The sequence below is a fragment of the Rhamphochromis longiceps genome, linkage group LG20 (assembly GCF_057381845.1).
Source record: "Rhamphochromis longiceps isolate RC_006_pf linkage group LG20, R_longiceps_female_GT1.1, whole genome shotgun sequence".
Classification (NCBI taxonomy): domain Eukaryota; kingdom Metazoa; phylum Chordata; class Actinopteri; order Cichliformes; family Cichlidae; genus Rhamphochromis; species Rhamphochromis longiceps.
In genome coordinates this window covers 13,175,017-13,202,525 of record NC_140576.1, presented here as the reverse complement: position 1 = coordinate 13,202,525, position 27,509 = coordinate 13,175,017, and the positions used below count along the sequence as shown (strand labels likewise).

At 41.9% G+C, this 27,509-nt stretch overlaps 1 protein-coding gene across 2 annotated transcripts in view; it reads right to left on the bottom strand.

The window, feature by feature from the left end:
* LOC146645063 (plexin-A1-like) overlaps positions 1–27,509 on the bottom strand; it is a 316,025-nt gene that overhangs the window by 142,005 nt on the left and 146,511 nt on the right. For both annotated transcript variants that reach the window (XM_085393236.1, XM_085393237.1), the window contains exons 4-8: positions 21,657–21,788; positions 8,316–8,416; positions 5,768–5,891; positions 5,297–5,450; positions 1,803–1,902 (exon numbers count right to left, since the gene is read on the bottom strand). In XM_085393236.1, coding sequence (XP_085249362.1) covers positions 1,803–1,902; positions 5,297–5,450; positions 5,768–5,891; positions 8,316–8,416; positions 21,657–21,788 — 611 coding nt within the window. The remainder of the gene's footprint in view (positions 1–1,802; positions 1,903–5,296; positions 5,451–5,767; positions 5,892–8,315; positions 8,417–21,656; positions 21,789–27,509) is intronic.

The window sequence follows — 27,509 nt, the reverse complement described above, 5'->3', positions numbered from 1 at the left end:
GATGAACGAGAGAGAGGCAAGGAATGGGAGGTGTGCAGGGGCAGAGACGGGTTGGGGCCAGGCGACAGAGAGATGGGCAAAGTGATGAATGGGAGAGGAGAAGTCAACAGGCAGACAAGAGGACAGTGGGACAGCAGGAAAGGAAAAGAGAGCTGTAGGCTGCAGGGAGTGAGGATCGGATGGTAGCGGGACAAAGACACTTATAATGCTGGTGAATCAGTAATTAAAAGCTACTGTCATGACTTAACATATTAAACCCTCATACAGCCCACATACAGTTAAAAAAAATGACAATTCTGCACATGTTTACATATAAGAATCATTTTCAGGATGCCCCTAATTCTTTTAAGATATAAAACAGGTGTCAACACTGAAAGAGGAAGTGATTCTTCAGTCAATGCTTGCCAAGAGAAACAATAAATCTACTTTAGTTATACTACACATGCTTTTTTCATTTCAGGTGTATTGATGCAACTGGGAGTCTGTGCCAGGTGGAAGTGAATCGAATGCGAGAAAGAGAGGAAAAGTGTGTGCGAAGTCCGAGCACTGACTTCAGGGGGAGCAGCCAAGACTCATTTAGCAAATGACATTTTATTTATTTTCATTTAACCTTTATTTAACAAGGCAGGAACACATTCTTTCATTCATTATCAGGATGATCTCAGTACTCTGTCACTCTCTCTAATACCCCCTAGTCCCCCCCTTCCTGTGTACGCACAGAAAGACAAAAAAAAGAAGAGTGTCATGTAGAAATTGTTTTTGATAGAAATTTAGTGACAAAAGAAAAAGTTTTTCCTTCCCACTGTCGCCAAGTGCTTGCTTAAAGTAAGTCAGTGATTTTGGGGGTTTTCACTGTATTATTGTAGAGTCTTTACCTTACAATATAAAGCACCTTGACGCGACTGCTGTTGTGATTTGGCGCTGTATAAGTAAAATACAATAGAATTGAATTGAAAAGACTACCTCTCCTTGTTTCCTGTCTTGCACCTTCTTTTTAAGCAACAGACACAGACATGCATATAAAAACCTGCTTTCAGAACACTGTTGAAAAGTCTACCAGTATTCCTATACTTAAATTAGGGATAATATGTTTCCCGGGAACATGAGTGACGTCTTTTTCCTCCCAAGCTTGGCTGCTCTTCTAAGTCTTCCATGGTTAAGAATCGATTTATTATTTCACTCACCAGTAGTCCCTTCATTGCTTTAGATTTAATTAACTAATTGATTTGTAAAAAGCTTGAACAGATTGAATACTGAATTAGAAACGGCTGCATGGTTTTCTCTTGATTCCTGCATTAAACCAGTTATTTACACCTGCAGGTAAGTAGCAGTATTTTAGCACTTTTTTCTTTTAAAACTTCAGCCACCTGTTGATTTTCATCTTGCATCTGACCAGCAGTATGATCTTTGTATTGAGGTTTTGGAGACATCTGTCAAGTAACTGTGTGATGTTAACTTTTTGGATGTGTGACAATCATGGTGACAATGAAAGATCAAGTAAATAAAGGTCCAGTTACACAGGCCAGGACCATCTGGCACCCAGCAATCTGAATTCTGTATTTCTGGACAGGTTCTGAACCGGGAACATTCAAAAAGCACCGTCAATCAGTAAAGAAATATGCATTTTTCCCTAGCAACCAACATCCAATATGGATGACAACTCTTGAGCAATGAATGATGTCATTGAGAAACCTCAATAGCTATTTAAAAGAGTGTTAAAGCAATTTAACAGAGAAACTAAACATAAACTGATATTTTTCTCCTTTCGCCCCATCCTACTTAGCAACAAGCTCTCAACTTACGATTGGTGGACGCTGCAGTTGTAGAAGACAAAATCCACACTGGCAAACTTCTTCCCAGTTTCCTTCGACTTTAGATACAACTTTATTATGCGTCGGTCACCTACAAAGTCAAACATAACAAACACATTGTGTTTTATTAGTGTTTTTCTTTACAAAGAATGTCAAGTAGCAAAGACGAGTAAAACCCACTGCATAATAACCGATCCAAATAAATGAATCCACATTCTTTAAATATTACGAAGGTGTGCATTAACGTTTAGATCTGTGGAGCTTTACAGGCACAAACTCAACAACAGTGTTTTACATTTTAGTTCTTTGAACAGGATCAAAAGGTACTCTTTCATACAACAACACTGGTATCATCACACTAGGAGCAGCAATGCATTGTACTGGTAAATTTGAATTATTAACGCCTTTTCTGCAATCTTCACATCAGTGGGCGTGATTGGACCCTCTGCTGAGACAGTTCTGACCTCCCGGCCTTTATGTATGACACCCTACTCTATACTCCACTCTATATTTCCATAGTCCATCTATAACAGTTCGTATATGGAAAATGTTTCATGACCCCAGGAGCAACCTGGTCCTAGTCAATGTATACACTTTCACTGTTCCTGTAAATCTGCAGATTTGGAGACAGCACTTCTGCTGGAGAGTAAAAAGAGCTCTGAGCAAAATCTATTTATTAGAGTTACTCAGTGGCGAAAACACTTACAGCTGTCTATATACATTCATGGGCTTTCAGCGGTATGTTTATAAATGTGCTCATTCTAATTTTGATAATCGAGAAGCAGTGGGTGAAGCCGAAGAGAAAAATGTCTTGTGTCTCACACAGCTGAATAAACTGTCAAATTAAGCAAACAATTCATATTTAGCATCGAGCAAAACTGTTCAGCTGAAAAGCCCGTCATCGTCTCCCCAAACAAAAGTTTGTTAGACGGCTGAAATGTAAAAATGCAAAAAGTGACACTGTGTGATCTAATAATGTATGTCCAACTGAAAGCAGGACTAAATTACTGCAGCAGATTTGAGAAAGCTTCACACAGTGAACATGACTGAAATCCTGATATCATTTTTCTGGTCAAAACTGGTTACCATTCGACCGCAAGAACTGAACTATAGACAGACAGATGTTGATATTGCTTTCATGGAGAACAGAGGTCTAGTCAGACCATTTCTTAGAAAGTGATAAATATAGATCAGACTATTGCAATGGAGAAATTAAAAACATATCTTCATATAATAATAATAATAATAATAATAATAATAATAATAATAATAATGATTGCATTTATATAGCGCTTTTCGAGACCCTCAAAGTGCTTTACAATTCCACTATTCATTCACTCTCACATTCACACACTGGTGGAGGCAGCTACAGTTGTAGCCACAGCTGCCCTGGGGCAGACTGACAGAAGCGAGGCTGCCATATCGCGCCATCGGCCCCTCTGGCCATCACCAGTAGGTGAAGTGTCTTGCCCAAGGACACAACGACTGAGACTGTCCGAGCCGGGGCTGGAACCGGCAACCTTCCGATTACAATACGAACTGCCAACTCTTGAGCCAAGATCGCCTCACGATATCTTCCTAACATAGCTTTTCTGAAACAAGGACAACTAATCTGGTTAATGCATGGCTATGAATAGATGGCCACACCTCTTCTAGACTAGTATTACCGGACCAATACTTTAAAGACTGTCTCATTTGTTGCCCTGTGAAGTGAATTTGTCAGAAAGCTACTGTACATGCGTTGGCTTTCTACCTATGATGTTAGCATCACACATCCAGAGATGCAACTGCTTCAGAGCAGATCAGTACAAATGGTCCCAAAAGGCTGAGATCACAAGTTTGAGAAAATACCTGGGTGCATTTTTTAATTCCGCAGCCAAGTGGCGGAGGGCTTTCGCTTTGGTGGCCTCAGAATCTCATCTCTGCTTTTCGTGGATGATGTGGTTCTGTTGGCTTCATCGGGTGAAGGCCTCCAGCTCGCACTGGAACGGTTCGCAGCCGAGTGTGAAGCAGCGGGAATGAGGATCAGCACCTCCAAATCTGAGGCCATGGTTCTCAGCCGGAAAAGGGTGGAGTGCCCACTCCGGGTCGGGGATGAGTTCCTGCCCCAAGTGGATGAGTTCAAGTATCTCGGGGTCTTGTTCGCGAGTGATGGGAGAAGGGAGCCGGTGATCGACAGACGGATTGGGCACTGCGGCCACAGTGATGCGGACGCTGCACCGGTCCGTCGTGGTGAAGAGAGAGCTGAGTGTAAAAGCGAAGCTCTCAATTCACCGGTCGATCTACGTCCCTACCCTCACCTATGGCCACGAGCTGTGGGTAGTGACCGAAAGAACGAGATCGCGGATACAAGCGGTGGTAATGAGCTTCCTCCGAAGGGTGGCTGGCCCTTAGAGATAGGGTGAGAAGTTCAGCCATCTGGAAGGGGCTCAGAGTAGAGCCGCTGCTCCTCCACATCAAAAGGAGCCAGCTGAGGTGGTTCAGGCATCTGACAAGGATGCCTCCTGGGTGAGGTGTTCTGGGCATGTCCCACCGAAAGGAGGCCCCGGGGCAGACCCTGGACACGCTGGAGAGATTATATCTCTTGGCTGGCCTGGGAACGCCTTGGTGTTTCCCCGGATAAGCTGAAGGAGGTGGCTGGGGAGAGGGAGGTCTGGGCCTCTCTGCTTAGGCTGCTGCCCCTGCGACCCGGCCCCGGATAAAGCGGAAGAAGATGGGTGGCATTTTTTCATCTCATTGTTTCAGTTCAGAATATTGTATGTAATTCTACACTTACTGATAAAAAAATATTGATAAAAAAGCTTTTTTTAATAGAGTAAAACCTTTCGCTTGGAAGGATGTCCAGGCTACATTTGTTAAACGTTAAGCCAAGAGCTGATCACACGGGCACTTTATTACTATGAATCCCGTACGTAGCCTCAGAATAGTTTAACACAGTTGTAACCCAAGCTAACAGGAGCTAGTGTCAAAATAGTAGCAGTTTTTGAATTTGCTAGCTTACAGTATATGGTTGGCTGTAAGAGGAGGAGGTCGTGAATGTTGCTGTCACCACTGAGGGACAAAAAATTTGTTATGTTTCAAATGCAAGTGCTGTATTTTCATGATGCAGTTTGCTGAAAAGATAAGAAATGTGACAACTAGGTCTGTTTTTCATCTGAATAAAAGCCTTTTTTGTGTTGCTGCCCAGATTCTGTGTCAAAGTACATCAGCGGAAGAAAAAAACCCTAAGGCAGCTACTCCCAGCTGGCATTTTCCATTACAAAAAAAATAGCTGGACTCAGACACCAATAATGAATCTACTTTTAAAAAGTTCTCAGTTTTCTTCATGTGATAATTATGATATGAAATGACATTTCTTTTTCACTTTAACAGATAAATAAGATTATTGTTTAAATGATCTGGGCTTTCATTTTGAAAGCAAAAGCCAGACATTTGTGAAGTCTACGTTAACTCCAACATCATATCTTTTCTGACTTATTGTCTACCTTGGTCTCGCGTGATGGGGGCGATTTCTTTCGTCGAAGGAGACAGGCAATAGATGCGTCCACCGTAGATGCGCCCTTCCGTTTCTACGTAGTCTTCAAAGGAGCAGTTCACTCCAGCAGAAAGACTCGGCACATTCTGTGTCTGAAGCACAAGCTAGTGAGAAAAAAAGACAGAAAGCAGAAAGATGAGACACAGCAGAAATTTAAATCAATACACTTCATTAGCAATGGCCCAAAGCAGAAAATGCTGCTCAGACGTGTGGCTCAAAACGCACTTTTCAGCTCATACTCAAAATGACTGTTAGCTACAACACAAAACAAGCTTTATTTAGTCTCATTTCACATCTGCCTTATTCATTTTTCCCAGCCATTAATCTTTACCCCACTCGTCTTATAAAGGACCACGTACAAATTCACGAAGCCTCTATAGAGTAGCTGAACAGATACACAAGGTCAGACAGCGCGCTGTACCTGCACTTCTGACATGGTGACGGAGACGGTGTCTGGCTGGATGGAAAGTCGGACACACTGTTCGACTCTGGTGGTGAAACGCTGAGGCTCTTCTGCTCGTTTGCAGCGATCCTTCCTCGAACATCTAGAGACAAAAAATATGCTCACATAAGCAATAAATGAGCAATAAATACCTGTGTTTTACATGAAATCCACACCAGTCTTGATTCCTTGTTGTGCTTGTATATGTAGAGTACATTTTACTAAGTATCACAGCTAAAGGCATTTGGTCCAAATGTGGCTTTTAAGCACTTCTCAGTTGGGAAGAGAAAAAACAGCGAGATCACTGATTTATTGGATAACCCACAGGATGCTGAGTTTCAGACACCGACTCTGTTCATTAGTGAGTGCATAGATGCATGGAAATTAGAATTAAATTGCAAAGGTGCATATAAACAACCTATGCAGTTACAAGTTTAACACAGGAGAAACAGGAGTATGCGTTAATGATAACATGGCAACCACACATTCAGCACTTTCTTAATAGCAACAGAACCATAGTGTGGTCATCAGTATGCCTATTTGTACTTATAAAGCAAGCATTGAGTTAATCAGAGCTATGGTTTAGCAAAGTCTACGAGGACTGATTACCGTGAAGACTGACCATGCATAAGAGTCAAACATAAAGTCCAAAAGAGCAATAAACACGTAGAGCAAGGCATTAGTTCGGGCACTGAATGTACTTGCATTCACTGACTGGCACCAGCTGCTCATTCATGCTTCACCATCAGCGACTCATTCATCAGCTGCTTGGCTACCAGCTGACCAGAAATTCCCTATCATATTAACACTGGTGTACATGCTGTCCTTTACAACTTAACACTTCTCACTGTTGCTCCGCTGAAATCTGGATGTCAGATGTGGCACAGCTTTTTTTTTTGGTTGTTTTTTCACCCCAGCGTCCTCCTTATGTGCTAAACATTTGGTAATGTTGCCTTAATTAAGCTTTAATGTCGAATTACTGCACGTATTTGTGAAGGGGAATTGGATCTCCCAACCGAATCCTCGCTGCCTTTTGCATTCTTTTAGTGCTCTCTTAGAGAGCAGAACCTTTTCCACTAAATCAAACAATATAATTAGCTATAAATGGTCAATTCCTATATGCAAGTGTTTCCGACCAAATTAGCAGAACAAGTTTTTAGAAAGTGGCTACTGAAGAGAAAAGGCCAATTTCCTTGGGCTGCAATTATATCCTCAGAAAATGAGTTTAATATTGAAGCTAATGTAGGCTGTGGGGGGCCAGTTTGAGGATGCTGGAATCTAAAGGTCTGTTTTTGACTAGCCAGGTGGGGAAAGGTGAGAAAGTAGTCAGATTTTGACTTCCTTTGCCATTCACTCTACCAGGAGTGAATGGAAGGAGAGACTCTTCAAAGCTACAATAACTTTTTCCTTCAACACATTATAGACTGTTCAAAAAATATTAAAGGGACACATTTAATCAAGAGTTTAGCATCAAGTCAATTAAATTTCTGGGATATTGATCTGGTCAGTTAAGTAGACGAGAGGGTTGCTAATCAGTTTCAGCTGCTTTGGTGTTAATTTCATTAACAAATTCTTCCTTCATTCTTCGACATTCTTCCTTCCTCATCTCACTAGGGTCAGCGTTAGTACTGGTAGTGTGAGGCGATACCTGGACATTACAGAGGATGCACAGGTAGTCCAACTCCTCCAGGATGGCACATCAATACATGGCATTGCCAGGAGGTTTGCTGTGTCTCCCAAGACAGTGTCAAGATTGTGGAGGAGACTCCACAAGACAGACAGTTAATCTAGGAGAGCTGGGCAGGACCGTAGAAGATCCTTAACCCATCAGCAGGACCAGTGTCTGCTCCTTTGTGCAAGGAGGAACAGGATGAGCACTGCCAAGGCTCTAAAAATGACCTCTAATAGGACACTGGTGTGAAAGTCTCTGAACAAACAATCAGAAACAGACTTCATGAGGGTGGCCTGAGGGCCCCACATCCTCTATTGGGCCCTGTGCTGTTCACAGATGAGAGCAGTTTCACCCTGAGCACATGTGACAGACGTGACAGGGTCTGGAGAATGTTGTAATTTGTAATATTGTTCAGTATTTACCATTACCTGTAGGTTGATAACACATTCCCCACCGAGATCTGATGTGCTTTCAAAGTGTTGCTTTATAGTAAAATAGTAAAATGAGAGCATTCAGACCATGTTTATGAGTAAGTCACAGGTCTAAGCCTCAGTGTAGGTGACACTGAGTGACACATTTTTTGTCAATTATTGATCCAAGAAAAACAGATACACTTATCTAAATACAATTTTCAAAAGAAAGTCATTATATAAGGTGTTAAATCACGGCATTTGTTGTGTTAGAACACACTGACAAATGCAGTGCCAAAACAGGTTCACATAATGTGGTTACCATGAGCATAAACAGGCAGAACTCACAACTCTGTTGAAGTGACAGACTGTAATTAAGTGCAGAACACCCACTGAGCAACCACCGGAACAACTACATACGACGCAGTAAAGAGTATGCACTTACACATTATGCAGCACACACCAGCCACAGTGAGGGTCTCCTGATCCCAGACAGGCTCCACAGGAAGTGTACTGCTCACAGCTCTCCACTGGTACACGGGTGACCTAGGAAGAAGACGGAGAAAAAAAACACACACATAAGCACGCATTTGGCAAACACACTTGGTTAAAGCTGCACAGAAACCCTGTTTACACCACCTTCAAACAGCTTGTACTATATAGGGTTGGTATAAACAGGATCTACTGGAGGTGTCCTGCGTCTGGAACATGAGATTAAAGGAACAAGCCCACTGTGACTATCACAGATAAACAGCTCTGAAAGTGCTGCTTACAACTCCATACTGCTGCATATAAAGGTAGCTAGAGGGAGAAAAGTAGAGGTCTACAAACATGTAAACACACCCTCTGAAGAACTTATCTCTATAATACATATACTCTGTGCTGCCCACAGTTCTGATGCAAGCAAACAATTTGTGTATTTTTAGGCATTGATAATTTCTCCTTGTCGCGCGCCGAAGAATAAAACTCAGTTGCAATTTATTCAAAGCAAAAAGATCTAAGAGCACTGCGCAGATTGTATGCATCAAAAATCAGCTTAGCCCCTCAGGATTAGAGGTGCTAATCTGATCATCAAGATCAGATTCACACTCCCCATAAAGACTGCTGTTCAGCCTATGATGACGAGCTATAACTAGACACATATAGCAAGTTTAGGCACATTGCTTTGTGCAATCGTCAGTGTAGTCGTCGTTTGGTTGGGTAGTGGAGGTTCAATACTGGATGGATTGTTGTGGAATTTGACGCTAAAGGGTTGAAATCAACCTGCTGATGTGGCAATCGCATAAGAATTCCTCTAGCCCGACCAAGAGTTTCATTTTTTTGGCTTCAACTAGGATTATCTCAGCTAAAAATATTCGAAATTGCCAGTTGACAAGTTTCATATAGGGTGCACTAGGTACTCGCCTGCCTACAGTTGCTGTGCAAGCACTTTGCAAACCACATCCACCCCACCCTTCCTTATCATACTGTATCTAACTCAATCAAGGTTGTATGACACATGTTGCCACTGCTCTAGAAGGGCAGTGAGGTGGGCCTTTCCTGCATTATGCTCTTTCCTATCTGGGTATGGAAAGGCAGGAAAGTCCCAGAATAAAAAAACAAGCAGGTTTTATATTTTCTGAGTCCGCTAGGGTCCTCTTGGGTTCATGTGATGTAAATTTCAAGATCAGACAGTGAGTGCGAGGTCCACGCACACATCCGCAGAGAATTCACTTTACAATGCATCAACTATGCATATGTCCAGGCAGCAGACTTCAAAGAAGTGCAACGGTAATGACTACTCGGTCATCGGGGCTCAAGCTGTCCGTGTCTGCAGCTGAGTATAATCCAGGCTTCATTCCACCAAATATGAATTACTGCAGTAGAGAGCAATCCTCTTTTGGCTATAGTGCTCTAGACTTTCCCACAAATTTCCCACGTGTGGGACTAATAAAGGTTATCTTATCTTATCTTATCTTACTTAAATGGGAGCTACAGAGTTTTAGTGTGTTTAAAGCAAAGAAGCAATCATGGTGAATTAGTGTAGGTTGCAGCCTTTTTTTGCCTTGACCCACATTAAGTCTGTCTGTCTTTGTCTTTACTATGTTAATTTTGACGATTCTTTTCTTATCGAGTCCCTTACAACTCTCCCAAACTAATGGGTGTACATTCAAAATTAGTCAAAGAAGCTTGCAAAGAAAAGCGTCTGGACTTCTTTAAGTTGCTTGAAGACGTTTCACCTCTCATCCGAGAAGCTTCTTCAGTTCTAAGGTCAAATGGTGGAGAGTCCCAGATATAAACCTAGTGGGAGTAACCCCCCACAGAGGGACAAAAGGACCCCCTGATGATCCTCTAATCGCCTGAGCCAAGGTGTGAAACTGGGTGTGGGTCCCAATCAGCCAGAGTTTCGGGTGAGTTCATTGTGAAACCTGGCCCCACCTTATCATGCGAATTCCTGAGATCAGATGGCCCAGGATGTGAGTGGGCGTTAAGGCGTCTGGGAAGAGATCTCAAAACTGGATTATAGATGGCAGAGAGTTGGTGTCGTAAACCACCGCCTCTGTTCAAAGATGGTCGCTCCACAGTGGACATAGATGGCTTCTTTCACTCCTAGAGAGATGAGAGGTTAAAACTTCTTCAAGGAACTTAAAGAAGTCCAGACGCTTTTCTTTGCAAGCTCCTTTGACTACGATGACCTGGATGACTGAGAACCTTCACAGACATTCAAAATTAGCTAGCGTAAAGCTGTAAGGCCTTTTCTGCAGCTACATTTTTATTAGGCTGTCTGTCACTTACTCCAAAAACTACATAAACCAGCTTTGTGCAGCACTCCAGTGAAAAATAAGCAATAACCAAATGCATGATACTGTGGTACTGTACTTAACACCATTAAGCTAAACATCGAGGATTACTCCTTTTGTCTCCTAAATCTGTCGTAGCTGCCATTTGTGTCTCTGCATGACTGCACTAAGATGAAACTTGATCTCTTGCATAGGAACTGGGGAACCTCTCTATCAACAAGGACATCAAACAACATTGTCCAAATGTATCAGTCTCTTAAAGCGCAACTGAAGATGTATCTGAACATCAGGCCACGGTGAAACTTGCAGAAATTAGCATTGAGAAGTCAACAGATGGCTGCAATTATTATTGAACATGCATGTTGTATACTGCTGCCTTCACCATCTGTTTGCAAGATAATCGGGAAGGACAAGTTACACTGGATTATACCCAAAGTGTAGAAGAAGTTGACTAATTATCCCTTGCAAAATGCATTAATCACACCTGTGCACATTCAGGTTTAATCTTTTTCTTTTATAAATCCGTAATCTGCAGCGTATCAGAATCTGTGTATTTTATCTGAACTTACTGGATGCTGTTTGGCAGTGACAGGTAGATTGGCAGACAGGAAACTGCCTCAGGCAAGCACACACACACAAGCACACGCCAGTGAGAAAGTTACTCTCTGGACTAAATTGAGAGTTTGAGACAAGTTTTCTGGGGCAGTTGTTAAATTCTTAAATACATCACTGACCACCCAGGATGCATTCACACTCGAGAACGTGCATGCACACCTCCTGCTTCCTCAGATAGGCGAGGTACGACATCAATAACACTGCAGAGGCAGGAGGCACACCAGGTGAGCTGGAATGTGGTGAGGATGAATTCTAATGGCAGCTGCAGACGCAGCAGTGGAAAAAGCTTCAAAGAAGAAACCCTACCTTCACCGTACCGTTTTTCAACTTATTAAACTTCAAATGTTGAATCATGCTCTTTTAATGTCTTATTCTTGAACAGCTGCCGCATGATTGATCAGACATGATTGCATATGTTGGTTTTAATGTCAACATACTTTTTTAAAAAAATCCCAATTTCCTGTACTCTCTGTTGCTCTGCTTACAGCACCTTCCGCTGCTCAAAATCTTCCCCATTCACATGATTCTCACCTCCCAAAGCAGCCTCTGATGACCACCAGAAGAGCATTTGGGTAGGAGCTGCTCAAGTTGTAGATAGTATGGGGAAAACAGTGTGTCTGTCTCAACTTAACAATGAACTCAATCTGCTTTGATGAACCCTACATGAGTGTCAGGTCTATCCTTTAATATTTTCATGGCTCAGTCATACTACAGTAAAAATGGGACGATAACCTCCTTGCAAACTGGAGAAAAAATCTGTGGTTGCCAGGTGACTGCACTGAAATTTTTCACATTTGGTGACCGACTGCGAGTATTTGAAGCAACCAACCGGTCACCCAGAGGTTCACCATACAACACCCTTCACCTCTGGGCGACCGGTGATCTTGGCAAAAAGATCTGTCTAAATAATTCCTGCATGACTCAAACTCACTGCAACCACTGTCAGACAGATTGGTGAAGGTTTGCAAATAATTGCAGTCTAACTTATAAATGCAGGACTGGATTAAAGTATAATGGTAAACTCCGTTCCTTATATGAGCCAATTGCACATTACATCCCAAGACAGCTTTAATACAAACAGCAAATACCGCAACTAGATGTCAGTAATCCCAGCATCTCTTTCGCAGTCTGTACATATCCTCCTCCTGTGTCACTCTAATGTACAGTTGGACACAATAGCTTATGGCAGATTCATAACATGGTAATAGTAACCTGTGCCTGGTAACTATTATAATGCTACCATTACAAGGCCCAGGCCCCTTACAGGACATCAAATAGCAGCAAATTGCAGTCATTACTTGCGCCTGGACAAATACCACGCTAGTTATACAGCCTATCTGATAAAGGGAGGACGGAAAGAAAAAACATGTCATGCTCAAGCACAATAGCCAGGGAGAGAAGTTTATTCAATGGGATTTTGTGATAGTGGGCCAGATGATGTATTCCATTGGAACAGTTCAATTATTGAGTTTTAGAAAACAGATAATGGGATGGGAAACGGGAGATGCTCAGTCAAAGACTCTTTGTCTTACTGAGGTGGCTGGGGAGCATTGGCGTGTGTGTGTGTGTGTGTGTGTGTGTGTGTGTGTGTGTGTGTGTGTGTGTGTGTGTGTGTGTGTGTGTGTGTGTGTGTGTGTGTGTGTGTGAGCGAGACAGTACATAAGTGAGCACCACCTATTTATATTAAATATGGCATTTTCATCCGTGGCCTATTTGCTGCTGCCGAGGGGAAACACATTCATCTGTGGACAGTGGCGGGAGGTGAGGCTGGGGGAGGACAGGGGAATTAGGAGAAGAGGTAGTGGAAGACAGAAAGAATGAGATCACGGAGGGAAAATGTCCATTTTAAACATTCATTTTAGTCTTCAAATGATAATGGACAGTGTTTGAATGGGGGGGGTGTATCCCCAGCAGCATTCAGATGCTTTTTCTCTTTCTTTTTTGCCATGTTTCCAGAGTGGAGGGTAGAGAGAGAGCAGAGCTGAGGAGATGACTGGGGGGAGAGTTTATTACAAATAAATAACTGCTACAAATGAGCCTCTCTCATTTGGGTCATGATAGAGAGCCTCTTAATTTGCCTAGTGGCAGATGAGAGGAAGGAGGAGGGTGGCGGTTGTGGGGTGGGGGAGGTGGATTAGATGGAGGAGGGTGGAAATGAGGAATACAGGGAAGGATAGATGAGAAAGACACACAAATGTAATTGCGACTGATGTTTCATTCCACATATGGGGCCCTTTTGGTCCCAAGCTAGCTGCCGCTATAGGCCTAGCTGTAATTGTCCCATCTGTATAATATGGCGAGGAATATAAGGCGCTATCACTACACAATAGGCTGATGGATGAGCCCAATTCTAAGACTACTGCACAAATGCACACGTTACCAGCAACTAAGTGCATGCAAATATGCTATCTGTGGTAATGTAAGCACGCTGAGGTGCAATGTTTGAATGCACAACTTACACTTTAAATTATGTGCAAAGGATACACTGAAACGATGCTGGATGACTTATAAACACACAAAAATAATGGACAGTCCGAATATCAGTTTCAGTAGTGCTTGTTTAAGAAAAATAAATAAAGTCTCATATCCATTCCCCTGTTCTCTGCCTTTCTATCTTTCTGATATGCCCTCATCTGTCATGAATTTGGCTGGACAGACCAAAAACACACCAAATGAGGCCATACATCACAAGTAGCCACTGCGAGACACAAACTTGGGCAGAAACAGGCAGAGAGGGGAACAATACAGAGCTTAGCAAGAAAACAAACTCTTGTAGAGTCAACCCTTTAAAAGTGCATTCTTCCTTGCATAAGTTCACGTAGTACTCACATTCCCAAGATGACAATAAAGGGAAACACTGGGTTGAGTCTGTGTTGAGAAACTCAACACCCTACTGTTTGTACACCCTGTTTCCAGTATTTATGCTAAGCTAAGTTGATTATTTACTATTTGCAGTACAGCGTTAGCATGTGCAAGATGAAAGAGATGAAAAGATCTATATAAATAAACCTATAAAACAAACATATTATTTTACATATATTGTCTTCTTAGCCACAGATATGCATGATTCATGGCACCAGAAATCTGCACGAGCAATGAAACCAAAATGATCTAGGATGGCCTCCTAAGTCCTTCTTGACTTCCTGTCTCTTTATCTCACGCTCTCAGTCACTGAGATTTTACAAATCAGCTTCAGCCTGTTTCTTTTTTTTTTTAAACCCAAGTCACGCTGTTGCTCCCAACCACATTAAGACTTCTCCATCGCTCTCCGTTTCACTGTCTGTCTCTTTGACTGTCTCACAAATCACATTCTGATCAGCCGATCAGTCATCTCTCTGCCTTCGCTGACAGACAGCAAGGATTTGTGTGCATCCGTGTTTGTGTGTCGGTGAGGAGAAAGACATGTCGGAAAAACACCAGGGAAAGTGTCATAAAAGAAGCACACAGCACTCTTTTCTGCATGACCTCCAAGTACAGTAAATGCTGAGTGAATTGAATATGAACCTTGTCTGATGTGGAGCCAGGGGTAGAGTTTCTGTACTGTGCAGTCCAGTACAGCTCAGTACATTTCTGTACTGTAGCAAAATCGATACACGGATGTACATCATTGGACCGTTATGCCACTGTCTGAGAGGCTTCGCAGGGGAAGGAGGGGGCGAGGCCATTCGCTGCTAACTTGCGACCTAATGAAGCTGTTTTACAAGCGCAGTGGCGTGACCTTGCCCTTTGAGTTCAATAGTGCAAATCTGGTCATGATGTTACTACATAGCAAAGATCAGAGACTGGGTGCTGTCTGCATCAATACTAGAAGTAGATCAAAAATCCTCAGGCTGTATTAGTCCAGCTGAAAATAAAAGAATAGCTCATTATGAAGGGGAATTAATGAAGAGGAAGCTGCACGTTAGAATCAGGGCGGATAATCATATGATAAGTAAGTCCTTTGGTGCAAAGGTACAGCAGAAATCAATAGATTATGAGCTGTAATCCACTTAGTCACTTACTTTCAAGCAGTTAGGTGATGTCATCCATAGGGACACGCAAGGAAAAAGAAATATCTGTCTTGGTGACGTCATCGACAGAGGGTGATGACAGTATGAAAAATCTCCCTTTAGCGCGCGGCTTTTATTAGATCAGAACAATTTGAACATGTAACGAGGAAACAACAGCAATGATAAAATTGATTTAGTGCCGCTGCTTGTTTTTATGAGCACAAAAATGATGCGATATCACTGAAAAGACAGAGACGGACCCAAAGCTGGAGGCAGACAAAGATACATGGAGTGAAAGAACACCGTGAGGCTGTGTGTGTGTGTGTGTGCGTGTAGGAGTGTGTGTCTCACAAAGACACAAAAGGAGCCGTGTGTAAATCCATCGCTCGCTAATCGAAAACTCTCCTCTCGCGGTGAATCAGTTTTATGTTTTTGCACTCTACATTCGCGAGCCTTCTTATATGTGACTCACTGCTGCTATACAGATATGCGGTCTATACGCTGCAGTCCAATCCACTACTTTTAATTATGTGCGAGTGAATATGGGAAAAGGTAAATTGCTCTGTCAAGCTGGGAAATGGGCTTTTTGATGTTTGAGCTCTCATCACTTGGCATTTCTATTATTCAACAAGGAGAGAAAAATGAAGGGATGAAGAGGAGGAAGAGAGGAGGAGGAGAGGACAAACAACACCAAGGTACACCTCACTCCTGAATGTGACTGTCACAGAGTGTGCATGCACATCAGCCAGTAGGGTGGAGTATCGCTGATCATCTTGTAGCGGGAAGTTGTCTCTCATTGATGCAGATCAAGCGCACCCTATATTGCAAAAGCACTCCCATGTTTGGTTTAAATAAGTGAAAAAAACTTTCATCCAATCAAAAACACACCACGTTTCAATATAAAGGCGACTGGCTGCCAACATATAACGACTTTACACATTGATGATGTCAGTAATTTGTTTTCAGCATGTCCTGCTCCCCTCGAGAGGCCGAAAACGCCAAAGTAAAACAATGCTGAGACATATTTACATCCTCAGGCTGACTTGGACTTCTGCCGTGAATCTTTGTTATATCGGCAGTGCGAGCCATGATAGAAGTCTTTCTACTTCTTATACAGTCTCATACGGTCTCCGTCCAGGAATATACTGACATTTGGGAATCCTTATGATGATGATATGATTATTATTCCTTATATTGAGATGATTATTCGTATTTTCTCACTGATAAATTCAAAAACTGTAGGGAAAAAAGTAGCTGGAAATGCACAGGAAGAATTGACAGGCCAAACGCAATAGCTGCAAGCTGTTGCGTTTGGGTAGGTTAGGTTTCATTATAGGGCAGGGGTGGGCAACTCCAGGCCATGAGGGTTGGTGTCCTGCAGGTTTTAGATATCACTCTGGGTCACCACATCTGAATCAAATGATCAGTTCATTACCAGGCTTCTGGAGAACTACAAGTCATGTTGAGGAGGTCATTTAGCCATTTAAATCAGCTGTGTAGGATCAAAGACACATCTATAACCTGCACAACACCGGCCCTGGAGTTGCCCACCCCTGTCATAGGGTCTCAGAGGAGCTTGCAGTTATGATATAACTATGGTGTAGATTTCCCCCTAGTTTTGGCCCAAACCGTATAAATAGGACGGCTGCATCAGGAAGGGCATCCACCATAAAAATCTGCGCCAAATCATACTGCATATTATATATGAAACAAGTGTTTGTTAAAATAATTAACAAATACAGTTTATGTCTGGCACAATAAAGTCGTTACAGTGTGATTCCCCACCTTACCTACTGGACATGGACTACCGTCTGGGAGTTTCTGAGTAATTTTCGAGATGCCAGAACTCTAAGTGAATTCTAACCTGTTACTCAATCTTTGAGTAACAGTTCTATTCAGAGCCCCGGAAAAAAATACAGTTTTTCTTGGCTTGAAAAAAAATGCAGAAGTTTATACATCCCAAGGCTTGGCGAGCAACCTTAAACCCTAACACATTAACTAGTGTCCAAGCACCCTCTGGCTAGGAAGAGACTCGTCATCGGCAGGCCAAGAAGGCTATGCACACACTCTGATCCTTTATTGTCTGGAACACAAGTTCACATGCAGCGGTGAGGGGCAATCCTCATTCTACTCTCTATGCTCTGTGAAGCCACCAGTGGGAGAGCAGTTACCACACAAACTCACTCTGACTGAGAGAGACTGACATGCGAACCCTAAAAGAATATTGCAAATACGAAGCAGGAAGAGTTAGACAAAGGAACAGAGCATATTCTCCAAACCAATTATATTTTCCCACCTTCTCAGCTCTCACCCATGCTCGCTCCCTCCTTTTCTGCTTCATTCTCTGGCTGGACTGTAAATTTGGTCAGTGGTGAAGCTCTGGAAGTGAAAGGCCATTATCTGCTCTCCTAGGAGTTGGTCAATCCATTTTGTCTTCTCTGTCAATTAGTGTGATTCTGACTTTCATAGGAACAAAATTACACAGGCAGAGAATATGCAATTTAAAAAAAACAAACAAATTTCCACTGCGGCATCGGTCTCTAGCAAAAATGAGCTTACATGGTTATGCGTCATGTAATTCTGTCAACATTCAAAATGTTGACAGATGGAGATGGATGGCGCTCAGTATAACTGAATGCAACATCAACAGGAAATTAGCTAAGGTTTAAACAGAGGAAAACAACAAGTGTGTCTCCCTACCAGCACCATTGAAGGTCACAAATTAGCATTCCTTGACTGTTGTTCTTACTATGAAGTTAACCCTCATTCAACAAACTCTCCAGGAAGTCACTGTGTTCCAGAAACCTCTTGTAAAACTGCACCTTGTTGTTTTTGCGTTTCTGTGTGGATTTCATGAGCAAAATATAACATGGTGATTACAAAAATTGAAACATAATGTACCTTTCAGATTTCCTAAAGCTAGCTTGCGCTTGCTAGCTCTTAATATTTGATATTGGAGCGGCACTAGTCATTATTTTTACTTTACCCGACCCTGGATTCGTAATAATAATCTGCTCCTCGGGTTTTAAAACAATTCCTCTTTAAAGTGCAGCAAAAAGAATCCTCCATGTGAATGCCTGTACTTCTTCACTGGCTACATTAGTAAAATGTAACGGATCAACTTGGATCGTGTCAAAGAATTCAACAAGGCTTCTCTTCTAGCAGCTGACCTCCTACTGTCACTGCACTAACGTGCAGCAGACATATCAGTGCTCATCAAAAATAAAACACTACCTTTAATAATTGAAAATTACTTTCTGGTAGCAATAGCAGTTGCAGATGAAAGGAATTAGAAGGGAAAATCTGCAAATGCTCTCAGCATGAACTTTCTTCATCCTGCTGAGCAGCTGCTAAGCACTGCTGGCTGAAGCAGTGAGTTGTTGGACAGAGGCCTAAAGTTGTATTTGATATCATTTAGAGTGTCTTTTCACAGATGAATATTCTTTGTAATCCTCAAGGTAACCCAGAGCAATATATAGTGCTAAAAAAATTAAGGGAACACTTGAGCAATTTTTTAACTTTGACTTTTGTGACGTTTGGTGGGATTTTGAATCCAGTCTTCAAAGGGTTGAGGATTATAGTTTCCAGTGAACGTTATTATATCATTTTGCCCTCATAAATTACATAGCTGGGCTGAGACCTGACCTACTGTACTTGTGTTACAAAGGCTCTTTAGTTATCTGAATGCTGGGTAGATAGAAAAGAAATACAGCAGCAACACAGTTTTCTTTTCTCCCTGCGCCCTCGTGCTACATTCATATAATTTCAGGCAGATGCTGTACAGCTTTTGAAGAATCAAACATTTTATTTTTATTTTATTGCATGAAAGGACAAGACCACGATGGTAAAGTACAGACTGAACCCAGAAGAGAAAAAGGACATATTATACTGTTAACAGAACTTAGGCTTTTGCAAGCGTCTGGACAGACAGCATGCTAACACAAAGCTCGCCAAGAACCCAGAGTGATATTAAAGCCGAGTGTCCCAACCCTGAGAAGTCAGGGTTGAAGCTTGAATTCTCTCTGCCGGTTCATGTTTTTGTGTCGATCACTTTGAATTCTTTTTGTCCATTTTTCCTTGTGTTGTCAGCTTTGTATTCATATGTAAGCACTAAAAGAAAGATCCTCTATGTGTCCTCTTTGGGATGATGACACTTGTGTTGGTGTGTCGGACTGTAGCTTAAGGTTTCAATTGTTAACTGGTAATTATTAGACAACACATTTCAGGTCATTTTACAAAGTAACAAGAACGCAATGTAACGATTAGTGCAACATAATAACTTTCTCCGGGTAATTAAGTAACATATTGCATTCGATTCAAAGAAAGTAACAAGCAATGTGTAATACATTGCCTTTTTCTGAATAACGACTCCAACAGTCGACTTAATCAGCTATTTCGTAAGGCACCCTCAGTTACCAAAACCAAACAAGCACCAAGCTGAAGGTTAAAAACAGTTCAAATTCTTTTAACTGCAATAAGGTCATCAGTATACATTTTCTGACAGGTGTCTGCATCCCTTCCATCGAGAAAAAAAGAGGTAGACTGGTATAAACTGTTAGCAGTTAGCGAGCAAGGTAGAAAGTGAACATCTAAAATTATTCTGGCTGAGGTTATTAAAAACCATAAATGTACCAAAATGCTTTAGACAGATCAAGCCAAGCAAAAAACAAACGATGCTTGGAACATAATAATGTGCCACTGGATTATTATAGCAGTATCACAATCAATCAATCCGCTATGGTCTAAGTGCTGCAAACGTTATAATCAGATGGAGAGCACACGTAATCGGATGAGAAAATAAGAGGCAGACATTAATAATGATTATGTTGCTGCATGTTTTGTTTTATTTTCTATCAAAAAAGTATGCTCTTGACTCTTCTTTCTACACTAACATGTTATTCTTTTTTTAGAGAGTTAGCCTAAAGATGTGCTCTACTTGAACAGCACTAATAAATACATATATAGAATAATGAGTGAATTATTTTTTAAGGACTTGTGTCTATTCAGAAAAAAATGAAATACTAAAAAGCATGTGAGTCATCTTAACAGAACAGGGCCCAGACACAGGGTTGATACATGGTTACTTTACAAGCTGCTTAGATTTCAAAAGAAATTCGTCCTTTTCCTGTGTGCAGTGTTAAAAATGTAGGCGGTCACACACATTCTGCTGCATTTAATTGTGTTAATGTTGTAACTGGACCTGGAGCATAACTATAAATAATTTGGGCACTGAAATTACATTATGAATCAACTCTATCTTCGTGTGCATACATAATTCAGCGCGAGTTTCCAAAATCAGCACGTGTGTCCCCGACTCAGTGTAATTCAATATGCATTTAGGCATTTTCTCTTTAGAGTACATTTCAGCTTCCTGGACCGATCAGATTCTTATTCTCTCCGTCACGTCAACAACTACGACATCCATTTGTATCAGTTACACTCCACTTCCTCCGCGTGCTTATTCAGACACGTGGAAGTCAATTAAGTCTAATCGCTGGTAAATTACACAGCACTTACACGCCGGTTACCGTCTACGTAGCGAGGAAGTCTCGTTGAAGGTTATCACATCAAGGTCATTAACCATTATGAGATAAGAGTCGTGCAGGTAAAGAAGGGATGAGCGGGAGAGTGGCGACTGCTGTATCAAACTCTCATGGATAAAGGCATTTCGAGATAATGACACGTATACGCCAGGATTTGATCGTGCATATCATAATGCTGTGCAGATGAGGTCAGTGTGGGAAAATGAGAGGCCACGGAGTTTAACCAATTTAACGTCACATGCCTGTGTATAATAATACTTATCATCTTTTCAGTTCTGTGGTCGCTTGGTGCAATGGCTAAACTGTAATTTTCTGTTGTTGATCAGGTGTTTTTTAGATGGAGAACCAAGGATTTTTGTGAGGAATATCCTGAAGTAAACATTCAAGGGTTGCGTGTAATGTGTATCCCCGGTGGAAGGAAGGTATGCACGGCTTCATCCTATATGGTGCATTTTAAAATTCATGACATTAATTAGCACCTAAAACTGTGCATGTGTGTGGAACGCTGCTTAAGCTGCAAATGTGTTCATGCCCAGTATGTGGTACTATATGTGAGTAATTACCTTGATTGCTCACTCCCCCCGTGTATATTTTTAATATATTTTTCCTCATCAGCTCTTAATGGTGCTCTTCAAGTGTCTCCATTTTCTTCCTCTCCCTCTCTCTTCCCAGCCTTCACTTATTTGCAATGAGGGCGTTTGTGTGTTCGTGTATGTGTGTGTGTGTCTTTCAGTATGCCAGCAAGTGTACATGTACATAAAAACAGCTGTGAAACTGTACATTAAAAGGCTCATCTCTAGTTTAGACGTGGTCATCTGGAGTGTTTGTGTATGTGCGTGTGTGCGCGCACTTCTCCTACCTGTTTATCAGTGAGGGCATATAAGTACTGATGATCTGGGCTGAAGAGCAAATCTCGCAGGATCGGGCTCCCGTTGCTCACCACAACATTTTCATACAACACGGCAGGCTGGGAAATGGAGTTCACCAGTATCTGTAAGAGAACAGAGGAAAACGGTAAAGCCACGCTTATAATGCAGTCATAGATCAGAATCAGAATCAGAATCAGAATACTTTATTGATCCCTGGGGGAAATTATTTTTTGTTACAGTGCTCCATTTTAAACCAGATAGATGATCGTTTTACAACTGTGTGAAAAAGAGAAGCCGCGATGCTCGTCTTTGTTGCTACAAAAATGAATCCAAAGAGCTCACAGTTTTTAGTCAAGTGTAGAAATAAAAAGTTCAGCATCTCAATCAAAGTTGCACATTCTGATGTGTCTGTCTGATTAGATGCAACGGAAGCTATTCATGGCGAGGTGGCGCTCAGAAACCTTAGAAAGTAAATAATACTTTGCAACTTTAAGAGACTACGGGAGAAATAACTTTTGGCAATGAACGACTGAAGAGACTACCAGTGACAGTGGTGAATACTGTTGATTGACGTATGACCTGAAACCGTGGTCATTAGAAGAACACCTCGGCAAATGGAGCCAAGAATGTCTGCTCGCGATCAGCTGACAGCTCCAATGCAATGAACGAATGTTTACGTGCCTCTAGGGTTACGATTGGAGTTGTCACAAATGATCACTTTGACCTCACAGGATTAGGCCTGTGAGTCATTACTGAGGACAACCCTTAACTACGCTTGGCAATCTTTGGTTCATCCAAGTTTCTAAGCCTTTCTCCATAATATAGGGTTGGTGTAGGCCTCAGCAATGATAAGTTAGACCTGATGGAGTTAAAGGATGTGCCTTTGCACATCTATAGAGTGCTTCCAGCTTCCAGCTGCTATTTCTAAGTTGATCTATGGAACATATGTGACCCCACCAAGTACCCCAAACTCCAAACATAAACTCCTGCCTCAAACTGACCCAATGTTCATGTTGAGAAGCATCACCATCGATGAGACCTAACAACAGTTCAAAAGTCCACAAAGTCAAACCCAAAAGTAGGCACATCAGGTTCGAAGTGCAACCAGGACCATGTTTTTTCTCCTCAACATTAACATCAAATTATCCCCCAGGGTCAAATCATTAATGTAGACATATACCGTACCATCCTGATATGACTCCCTGATGTTTGCTGTTTTGACAAATGCCGAGCTCCAATGAGCGTCAAAGAAGAAGAAGTATAAGTGGTCAGACTGGGGGCAATCTAAGAGTAGTGCAACCCCGCCCAGACAAATGACCTTGAAGAAGACGTCATGTTCAGGATGGTTTTGACAATCTGACTATTTGACTATATCGTGCAACACTATCATTCATTTTCTCATCCAATACGTGGAAATTAAAATGATGCATTCACTTCCACCTCATGTAACCGCAGCCTTTTCATCTAGTGAAACACTTCAGAGGTTTCCTTAAAATGTTGCCATCAGGCGAAAAAATGCTACTAAAAGCGACAGATTACAATTGAAGTATCTTTATTTCAAACTTGCAATTCTAATATTTGTTATGTTGCCACGGTACTCAGGGTGTACCAACAACATGCAGCTATATGATGGTTCTTTGGTTGCCGGTGTTTAGTCTCCTGACAAAATTACAGAGTTATGAGGGTCACTCCCTGCAGCAGCAAGTAAATCTTTTTCAGCTTCCCTCTTTCCTTCTATGTCTGGATCTTTCTCTTTCTAATTTCCGACCCTCCATCTGCTCATCCATCACCTGACAGAAGTATAGTCTGCTGAAACTTTTTCTGTTTCTCTCCACTCGCTCCACCAGCTCTTTCTCCCTCTTTTTTTTTTTGATTTCTTTCTCCTCCTCCTCCTCAGTCTCAACAGTCTCTGTGGTTATTATCTGCCAAATCACTACCAGAGTTTCCTTAATCTTTCTCTGAACAGAAGGTTCATTAACAGACAGGCTGTCATCGCTGTATGTGCTTTTGATGCTTAAGAGGAGGAAGCGGCTTTGGTTAAAAGTCAAGTGCTCTGGCAAATCAGCTTTGAGGAGATACTCAGTGGGATAAAAGTAGACTGAAACGGGAAATAAGAGGTAAGTCTACAGCAGTGAGAAACTGTTTTCTTGCCTAATTTTGGCGAAGGAAGTGGAATGCTATCTGCATAAGAAGCGACCTGTGTAGCAGACTGTGTCTGAGCGTTGTGATCTGATCAGAGAAATTGCAAATTGCATAACTTTTGTTGACTTTTAAAGAGCCTTTTCCCCGCTCGTGCTATTGTTGTTCTGTGTGAAGGAGGTGCATCGCACTAGTTACTGTGCAAAGGTCATTTGTTTCAGCAGCCCCCACCGCCCCTGCGTCGCACCCACACGATAACGCACTAACACAAACAGACACACAAACCGTAACTTTTATTGACATCGAGCGAGCGTGGCCTTTCGTCCGCTTGTTTTTCTGGCTCTGATGATTTTGCTCTCTCTCCCTGTCTCTTTCTGTGTGTCAACAACAGCGGAAAAGCACACAGTCGCACACTCGCACATTTGCACGCAGACACGGTAAGGAAAAGAGAGAGAGAGCTTATTTGATGATTCTAAAACTGCTACTCGTCCTAGGCTGCGGGATCATTCCTGATGAGCAAAGAACCGTGGCGGAACGGGGAGGGGGCAAGAGCAAAGAGCGTGCTCTGCCCTACAGCTCGGGGCAGAGGGCAGTTGGAGTGGGATTCAGGTCAGCTGGCACAGAGGAGACCGCAAACGGAAACAAGTGACTGTAGATTCTCATCGAGTCTACCAGCCCGCAGGTTCTTTTGCTCTCCTTCCGTGACCTTTGCACTCGGGAAGTTACTGTGTCCAAACAGAGACTCCATGCTGATGAAGTGGCAGCACTTAAAACCCTTCAATAATCTTCCTCTGCACATTACATGAGATCACTCTGCTGCACAGGTTCATGTAGAATTGATAAGAGTGGCGAGCTATTTTACAGAAGCTTCTCTAACATGGCATGTGCATACCTACATACACATAAATTCTCTTTTCAGTGTCATCTGTGCTCTACTAAATTAAAAGTCATAAAAGGGAAAAGAAAAGCAACACCGGGGGGCATCTGGAGTTCCTTTATGGTCCTGTTTTGTCCAGTTTCTCACTTTCTGGAACTTATTATAACAGCAAGCCCTAGCTATAAGATAAAAGCAGCTCTCCTCTTGGAAAAAAAAGAAAAAGCTCCTACCTGTTTTCAAAGGCACTTATTAAATATGCTTTTACAACCACTCCCAGGATGATTATAAAAAAAAGCAACCCATAAAGCCTACTGCTTTGATGTTACTGACAGCTTATGAGTCATTAAAACAGACTGTGTAAGTGTGTCTGTGTGGTTTTTTACTGATTAGTTTACCTCTTTAGAACGAGACAATCATACATATTTTTAAAAATCTTGCTCAGCGGTGCCATTCACCGACGAGCGCGCTGAACATTAATTGCTGCTATTTGCATTCTAATTATCCAGTAATCAATTTGTTTTAATGCATTAAAAAAAGAAAGAATAAAGTGGCATATCAATGCGGCGACTCAAAGTGTAGCTGAAGGGTCGTGCGGAGCGGGGATTGCTGCACTGCACAGAGGTCCATTTATATTCCAAGCATGCAGTTAATGCTCTTTTCTCAGGTGATGTACATTGAAGAAGCAGGAACAGGTTGCGCGTCGCGGTAAGACATACATCATGTCTTCGACCTTTCCGATGAGGGATGGTCTCTTTATTTTGGGTTCTGAATGGAAGTTAAAGGTGACTTTTCCTGATGAGTTTGCAGCCCACGTGCTGACTTTGGTGGCACATCCGCTACTTTTCCATCCCATCGTGTTCCACTCTCAGACCTCAGTGTCTCTCTCTGTCCTCCTGGGATTAGACTCATTACCAAACCAATGGCGATATTAAGGACATTGTAACCCTTAAATGCACACAAACACTGCTCAGGTAGACAAAAAATACACAAACTAATATTTAGAGCATGCAAGAGAATGTCAGCGGCAGTTGTCGGTGCCATCTGAGGCCATTACAAGTGAAAGTGATTCATGATCAGATTCCAGCAGCTGCTGCTATGGTTAAAGTACCTGTCACTCACAACATCTTCACTGTGAAAAATGATGCGTGTTCAGAGTTTGATAAAAGAGTTTCTTTGGCTTCAAAGCGGATTGTTTTACTGAGCTCACCTCAGCTTACAAGGCCTGAACGTGTGACGCGGATTTATGATGTCACGAGCTAATGAAAGATTTACAGAGCTGAGATGTGCAAATTTGAAAACTGAACCTGGTTCTTCCTGTTAAAAGGGAGTTTTTCCTTCTCACTGTGACCAAGTGCTCACTCTGATTGTTGGGTTTGCTCTGTATTATTGTAGGATCTTTACCTTGGTATGATCTTCAAACAAGCCTGAAGGGGAATGTTAAGCCTCATTTGGGTTCAGGCTGAACAACCTTTTTGGTTTCTGCTACAGGAAAACAAACGTGACTCTTTGAAACATGGTATGAAAATGTCAAAGCCTCATGCTTTTGTGACCCGTTATGCACCCTGACTGATCCACAAGGTTTTGTCTTCTATAACAGTGTCATACTTTTCTCAATGTTCAATTTCAGCGGGAGACAAAAAAAAAATCCAATTGCTAACAAAGGTCCTCTCCTTGAAGATCTCCGTCTCAATTTGTGTAACAACCTATAGCCAGATGTGGCAGACAAAGAGTCTCGTAGGAAAAGTATCAAAGTCTTACATTTTAAATATTTAGCTAATAGTTAAAATGCAAGTGTAGAAATATCTGTTATACGGGCGATACCGTTAGCACTGCTCCCTCACAGCAAGAAGTGGGTATCTAGTGGTGTTATGCTAATTGATGATTCTAATATAGGGGACTTCTTGCAGTCATGGATCCGTACAGTCTTTGTTGGTGTTGTCCAGCACAGTGTCATGCCAAAGCGTGACAACAGACCTGCTGCTGCACTGTCACATTTTCAGTGCCTTGCCTTTAATACACTCTGCCTGCAGAGTGGGAGATATCACAACACCACTACATGTTCCACTCCACAATAATTTGTCAGTGTCACATTTTGCTTCGCAAAGGTGTGGTAATGGACGTTTGTTCAACAAATATATTCAACAGTCTTCTGAGTGAGCGTACAGCAAACGATTTCACTGAATGCAGAACTTTAAAGCTTTCGGCATCCGACACCACCTAAAGCTTCAACTACCCATAGCTACGGGAGTGTTAACAGGCTCCTAACATTCAAAGCGTTTGTAATTTAGTTTGCTTGGACCAGGTGAATGTAAGTACAATCTTTCATTTCATATTGTATAATCAGCTCTAAAGGGAAATATGTTTAATTGCTTTATGTTTTCTGGTCTGCTTTTGCAGAAGGTTTTCATTGAAACTAGATGCCTGCAGTTGTAAGACGACACTGTGAGGGCAGCGAGAGTGAACCGAAACAGTAAAGGTTGCAAGTCCACAAAATCCTGAGAGTTTGTTTTTTGTTGTTCTCTCTTACAGGCAGATTAAGCCTGATGTCATATCATTAGCTGAAATAAAGACAACTAGCTGGCAACGTTTTCCTGCATATTTTGATCTGTGAACCATTTGTCAATTATTTAACGTGCTTGTGACGTCGGTCCTTTTCACAGATAACACTGTCATACTGCAGCTTTGAGAGGTCAAATGCATTAAACTTGAGAAAACACCAGCAAACAGAAAAAGGCAGCAAAAGCACTCAAAACACAAAGGAAGTGATATAAAATTCTAATTTAATTCAATTCAATTGTATTTACATATAGCACCAAATCACAAGAGC